Here is a 7,402-nt window from a genome sequence, read left to right on the forward strand (position 1 = left end):
CAGCCTGTGGAGTCAGCAAATGCAGTGTGGCAAGGCATGATGAGTCAATAAAAGCAGATGTGATAGTTGATGTGTGCTTGTGATTGTTGATGTGTTCTCATTTAAAGGACAATTCATTCACTTTGAGTTAATATGTTCTTGCATTGGCTTTCTAACTGATGAGAACGGTCACTTTGTGATTGCCTCCATACAAGCAGCCTTAACGTTCTATTAAAATAGTATTTTAGAGTGAAGCAGTGAAAGATCCAATCCACTACGAGAATAGGATGAACATAAAAGTTAACAAAAATAGATAATTCATTAATTCTGTATTTGAAGTAGTTCATATTTACATTTTGAATTGGACTGCACAAAGCATGTTGAACACTAGGGGGTGCACAACAATAGTCCATTATTCCTATTGTTCAATGAGTGCATTTATGAATCCCCAAGAGTGTCTGGTCATTGTTGAGAAAAGTAACAGAGGCTCCGGTTGGGTTAAGAAACGGTAGCAAAACCAGCCTTGTGAGATCAGAAAATCTTAGAACGTCTATCAACACTGACAGGTAGGTAATTGCAGCTATAGCAAGCTATATATTACAATAGGTTAGCTCGAGGAAGTTTTAGTTATCTAACAAGCAACGTTAATGAGCTCATCTGTAGCTATCCTTCCACATTCTACTGCTGTCTCGAGCTCGCTTGCTGCAAATGTTTAAACTACAATGCCGGTTTTACTGTCTGATAACTTTAAGAGAGATATGTATCGTGACAATGGTAAACGGACATTAGCTTCCTATGAATCGAAAATGTGCAACATAACCAAAAGTGGCACTAAACATAGCTAGCCAAACTTGCTCTCCTTTTCTGGCTACGTCATTATTAAAAATTAATAAACAACGTGCCCGCGAGGAATTGTGGGTAAAACAGGTTTACCCAGCTGCATGGTGTAGCTAGATATGTAATTACACATTCTTTCCCTATGCAAACATAGGCCCAAAGAAAAACCTGGGAATAATTTAGCCCCTTAATGTATCTCTGACTTTTTAAAGTGTATGTTCAGTGTGATGTAATTCAGGTTCTCGCTAGGCTGTCAACCCTTCAAACAGTTGTTCTTATACAAACAGCTGTACATTCTCTCTCTGGTTATTCCCATTACAGAGCTTTGTGTTTGTGTGAGGAGTTTTGATGTATATTGATTACAATGTGTACTTTACCCTCCAGGATATTGATGATGGACTCGGACGAGCCAGAGGAGCATGATAGTGAAGAGGAAGAATATCAAAGCCTTGAAGAGCAGGACATGGTCCAGTACAGAGTATGCTACTCTCATCCAAAGTACACCAAGGAGGTAAGTTTCGGCAGGGAGGGGTTATGATTCTTCTCAATTGCAGTCTATTATATTACTGTTACAACACATTATAGACATTATAGAACTGTATCAGCAATGTTTTGGTAACACCTCCATACAATTCATTGAAATTGATTTTGTAATATGTCTTTACCTTTTAGTTGGATTTCTGTAAAAAGGAAGACGTTAAGAAGAAGAGGTAGGTTTTTGCCATTTCAAAAGTACAGGTTTAAAGGGGCAATCTGCCATTGCTACATTCATCTTTGTATGTATAAATTAATGATACCTATGGATTCTTCAAGAATATAACTTTTTTTTGCCTCATGAGCTTAGTTCAACTATTTTACCCCATCAGAACCAAATATAAGCTTGTCTTACTCCAATGTTTGTAAACAAAGAAAATGTAACAAACACTATATAGCCTCAAAACATGGTTATAACTATAATTTTGATATCATGAAAGGTCAGTCATTGCATCCATAGCTCTATGAATTTGAGAGTGGTTACATTTCTCCAGCCCCATCCTGCTTTTTACCAAAACAGGGGCGGGGGTATTGTTCAATTGCTGATTGCCACTAATGAAATCTTCAACTGGAACAATGTACACACCTTTTTTCATTGTTTCATATAATTTATGATTGAGTGTAGTATTTCTGAGTATTCAGCCATATTTATGTTTCATACTGTAGATGTCCGGTAGGTCGTTCAGGGAACAACCCTGGGAGACAGAAGCGGGTTGTGTCGTGTAAGAGGAAGACCCACCATCTCAATATCTGTCGAAGGAAGCAGCCAGCCACATGGAAAACGTGTGATGTGGCCAACAAGGAGAACGAAATGGCCTGTGTGCAGGACATGGAAGAGATATTCTATATGGACCCATGGGAGTTTCCACTCACTGCCCCCCATCCTAACAAGACTGATGAGGCTGGTTCAAAAAACAGTGACTACTTCATAGAGGTGTGAAATATCAGTAGTGTATTATATTTGTCTAATGAGTGGGTTGTCTCATTATCTTATCATCGTGATATGCTTGTTGTCACAAATATTTGAATGTATTCCACCACCGCTCTGCTGTTTTTCAGTTATCAAAAGACCACAACACAATGACAGAGGTGCTCTTTGGAAGAAATCTGAGACTGAGTGTAGCTTTGACCCTGTGGCAAAGAAATGTTGGAGAACTGCTTACGTATTTTTTAAGGTACGGTAGAACGTGTCAAGATTGAAATATCTAAGGCTTTATTGACACAAAGTTGTGATTCTATAATAGCACAGCTCTTTTCTCCCTCAGGATCCAAGACACTGGTGTGTTTGTTGATTTTCTTCCAGTGATAACAAAAAGGTACATTTCTCATTTTATTTTTAGGGGTAAAAAGCAATGATTACAGTTGAAGTTTCATGACATTTATTTTCTATCTTTCACCGATAGCCTTGATGGTGAGTCAGAGTCACCCAGCGTTTCCATTGGCTGTTGTGTTGACCTTTTCCCCCTAGTGAAAAAGGTCCTCACTACTCCATATGAAGAGTGAGTACCACCGTTAATGACACACTTTTCATTACAAATTCTTGAAAATCCAACTAAACTAATCCCATGTGGTCTTGCAGGCACCTGGTAGCTGGTTTACGATTGGTACAGTCAGTATTAAGACATTGGTGGCCAGAGCTCTCAGCAAGTGGAGGAACTGACACGCAATCTATGGATGGGTATGTTTACTTAACATGCTGACTGGAAGCTATGGAGATGTGTATTCTTTGTGTAACTAAAACCTCTCTGTTTTTAATGATCATTGCAGAAATATCCAAGTGTTCAAACAGCAGCTAAAGGAGTTTTGGAACCAGGAGCCTCATTTGAGTTCAGTTCCAGGAAGTGCAGGTGAAATAGCAAAGGTGGGTTCTAATTTACGGTACATGGTCATTTGAATATATCTAAGACAAGTGCAAATAGTGTTAGTGAAATTTCTGTCATCTTCGTTCTTGTTTTCTAGGTTATAGACTATTACCTGGTACAATTGCCCTGATCGCAATGGTGGCCCATGCCAAGCTCCAGTCTAGTCCTGATGACATGTCGTTGGAGAGTTGGAAACCACATAAGAACACAATAGACTTGTGACACAATGATCTGCACTACTTGACTTTTGATGTGTGCAAAAGCATTACCAAATTAATTTGAGGGCTCCTGAACAGTGCCCAAAGAGTGCCTGCTGTAGAGTGCCAGAGAGCACAGAATTTTAATTACAATTTGAGATGACCAACCCTTGTCCACAATTGCTAACATGACTTAACCTCACTAAATTTCAATGGTATGAAATTAATCCAAAGGATGAAAGTGTGTGCAATTGATTGGTTACAGTAGAGAACCAATTGAAGTTGTGTTGGATGAATTAAAATGGTACTTGAAATTGTTTTTATTGTAAATTGTTTTTTTTTTTTTTATAAGTGAAAATGCCAGTAAGGTTATGTGACACCTTTGTGTTCAGCCAGGCAGTGGTGTTTCAGAGTGGAATGGTTGGCTGTTGGTTGATGGAGTCGGAGAGAAAGGGTAGAGAGAGGGGGTACACTGAGTGGTGAGAGAGAAGAGGTGAGTCTCAGTGGGAGCATGTGTTGGTCAGTGCCGACAGCTCCAGAGTGACTGCCAGCCGGGCAGCAGTACAGCACAATTAGTTATTAGCAACCGCCACTGCCCCGAAAGCAAAGCTGAACTTTTCATGTATTTTTAGTCAGGCTATACTGAAATACTCAAGCCCTAGTTAGAGCTGATAACTAGGACTGAGAGTATAACTACGTTTTTATTTGTCAGGTCACATGGTTAGGAAAGATTACTTCCCCTATTCATAAGGTACTTGTATGTGTTGTCTTAGTGCAGAGGTACTCCAAAATAATGAAGAAATGTGTTTCAATTGCAAGATTACGTTATAATACTTGTATTGCATCAAATGGTTGTTTTATTCAACATAATAGAGTATTCTTAACTATTGTGTGTGTGTGTTCTGCTGAGGATGGGCCTCTGGGAGATAACACTGACAGGAGATCTACGATGTCTTTTGGGTGATAAAACCTAAAGAGCGTTCCAGAGTATGAGTTAATGTTTTTGTTCTATACCGTACCAGGGAGAGATGGTTCCAGTTTGGAGTCGGAGGGCCAAACACTGGTCTATACAATGATAACTGTTGGAAAGCCATTTGGATAATGGCTTTCCATAGACTAAGTCTATTTTCCTATGACCATATGGGTACAATCATTTTTCTTTATGGAGTTCTTAAGAGTAAAGATTTTAATTTGTTAAAAATGGGGAGGATACAGTCCTCTGAAGTTTTGGATTGAAGTTTACACACCTTGAGTGATGTGTAGGAGTGTATGGAGTGATATGTGAAGGAGTGTATTGTTGTGTTGTTTGTTCTGTTCCCAATGGGTTATAGGTCTAACGTCCTGATCCTGTGGTTCTGCAATGAAGTTGACAGTGATAGGGAGTATAAGCCAATTTGAAATAATAGTTTCAATAGAATGTGTTGTTATTCGCTTTGAAAGTAATAATTTATCATATAGTTAATGAACGGAACTAAACTGTTGTTCTGATCTGTCCTCTCGAGGCTATCATGAAAAGTGACATCAGACGGTATCTTAATGCATGGAAGAGATAATTGGACCGAACAGTGTGTGTACCTCAAAACCCCCTCTAACTGGCTGAAGAAGAGTGACAAAGGCGTTCAATACGACCCTGTCCGCACCACTTCTACCGAGAGAAATGAGTCCGAGCCAGCAACCGGTGTACAGCATCCAAACTAAGCTATCAACTGCTTTTCTCTCATGTCTTTTCTCAGGAGTGTGAGAGGAGTCCACATGGAGTGAGCATGGGGAGAGATCTGTTCTAAACTTATCTTGTGTTGCTGGTATACTGGTTGACGAATGGACAAGACATAATGAGTGGTAAAGGTGATGGCGGCTCAGGTGAGACATTGAAATTGGGACATTATCACGACCATCCACTTTGAACTGTAAAAATATCTGAAGAAGCTGAAAAGGACGCCAGAAGAATCAGTGCCTGAAGGAGGGCGTTTGTCAACTGCCCAAAATTGTTTTAGACTTTTGGGATATCAGGTTGATTGTAGAGGTCTACAATACATAAAATTATAGTAATTTAGATTAAGAATGCATTGAGATACTGATGTGTATTATAATCGTGATACACAAATTTAATAGTAGAATTATGGGATAATTATACTGGATGTTAATTTAAATGTACATTCTGCCAATGTTGATGTGTGTTAAATTGAGTTTTTTTTACTTTGAGTGTTAGGACCAATTTGAATCACTGAGCAATGTCATTCAAGATTTGGGTTGGATAATTATTTTTTATTATGATTTGGAAACAGAATGATTTTTAAAACGGAAGGATTGATTTGAGTTTAGTATGTTAATAACTATATGAGTGAAGCCATGAATGTATTAGAGATTGATTGTTTTGATTGTTATGAACTAAAGATGTTGACACTATTCTCAGCATGCCCTGGTGAATGGAGAGGCTGAACTCTCATCTGGAGAGGAAACTGATCCTAATCTATTTGCTCTATAGGCATTGCCTTATAAATAGTGGAATCATGATGCTTGTCTTGGGTCATGTTCATTAGGCACCAATGGAATACATTTTACTTTAACTAGGAGTCACTACCTGGATTTGTCCAACAAGATATGCTAATTTTAGTTTCTGGGATGGAAATAATCATTTCCACCATACCATGCTGATCCATTGGAGTGTGATAGATAACTAAAGCTTATTTTATTAAACTCCATTGTTGCATGCACTGCATTATGCATTAAACATGTGCTTTTCACTGTCTATGAAGATATAGCTTTGAATCTCATAAACTGTATGCATTTTTAGTTTTTCTTCATGGGTTCGTGCGGGTGACTGTATCATAACCTTCCCAGACAAATTGCTAGAATGCTTTGAAAAAGTGTTGGTGGTTGAAATAGGAGACCGTGCTGAGTTTCTTGGAAGGAGGCTGAGCCAGTGCTACAGCAGCCGGTCATGTGCAGGAACCCATGCAATGAGTTATTGCTTTTATGCTTCTTGGTTTATGTAGAATACACTGTATATACATTTGACGTGAATGAATGTTCTTAAATCTTGTAATTTTCTTTTAAGTTGAGAGGACTCTTGAAATGGGGGAATGTGAGAGCAAAATTGCAAGATTACGTTATTATACTTTTATTGCATCAAATGGTTGTTTCATTCAACAGAATACAGTATTCTTAACAGTTGTATATGTGTTCTACTGAGGATGGGCCTCTGGGAGATCAAACTGACACGAGATTTACGATGTCTTTTGGGTGATAAAACCTAAAGAGCATTCCAGGGCATGGATTAATGTTTCTGTTCTATACCGTACCAGGGAGAGATAGTTCCAGTTTTGAGTCGCAGGGCGAGACACTGGTCTATACAATGAAAACTGTTGACACAGCAGATCCCTATAATACATAGCAGAATGTATCTTTCATACAAATCTTAACCTTTGGCCCCAAGGTTGAAAGGGGTGTATCTTGGCTATAAAATACCTTTTTTTACTTTTGTCTCGGGGCTCTCAAGGAATCATCAGAGACGGTGATTCGTCGACCAGCCATCGCTATTTCAAAGCTCTCCCTAATAAAGGTTCAGTTTAAGTATAACTCTGTCTTGTGTGATACGTTTGTCTCTTCTCATTTGATAATACAGAAATTAACCACCACACAATTTACTGTATATTTAATCATCATGAAGATAAGTTGCTTAGGCCTTATCATTATGGTGCTTTGTTAAGGCCTTATCATTGTCCTTACCTCTGCTGTCCCTCTGCTGTTTCCTGAAGTCCACAATCATCTCCTTAGTTTTGTTGACGTTGAGTGTGAGGTTATTTTCCTGACACCACACTCCGAGGGCCCTCACCTCCTCCCTGTAGGCCGTCTCGTCGTTGTTGGTAATCAAGCCTACCACTGTTGTGTCGTCCGCAAACTTGATGATTGAGTTGGAGGCGTGCGTGGCCACGCAGTCGTGGGTGAACAGGGAGTACAGGAGAGGGCTCAGAACGCACCCTTGTGGGGCCC

The 7,402-nt window shown here is 39.2% G+C and overlaps 1 protein-coding gene across 1 annotated transcript; it reads left to right on the forward strand.

Moving 5' to 3' along the window:
- Window positions 1–406: 406 nt before the first annotated feature.
- On the forward strand, window positions 407–6,988 carry LOC109904025 (KATNB1-like protein 1). Its single transcript, XM_020501086.2, has 10 exons — window positions 407–545; window positions 1,201–1,327; window positions 1,489–1,526; window positions 2,017–2,284; window positions 2,410–2,525; window positions 2,616–2,666; window positions 2,754–2,849; window positions 2,930–3,028; window positions 3,118–3,211; window positions 3,310–6,988. Exons 2-10 carry the CDS (start codon window positions 1,208–1,210, stop codon window positions 3,340–3,342), a joined length of 915 nt encoding a protein of 304 aa, XP_020356675.1. The 5' UTR covers window positions 407–545; window positions 1,201–1,207; the 3' UTR covers window positions 3,343–6,988.
- Window positions 6,989–7,402: the final 414 nt, after the last annotated feature.

Source organism: Oncorhynchus kisutch, linkage group LG14 (assembly GCF_002021735.2).
Source record: "Oncorhynchus kisutch isolate 150728-3 linkage group LG14, Okis_V2, whole genome shotgun sequence".
Classification (NCBI taxonomy): domain Eukaryota; kingdom Metazoa; phylum Chordata; class Actinopteri; order Salmoniformes; family Salmonidae; genus Oncorhynchus; species Oncorhynchus kisutch.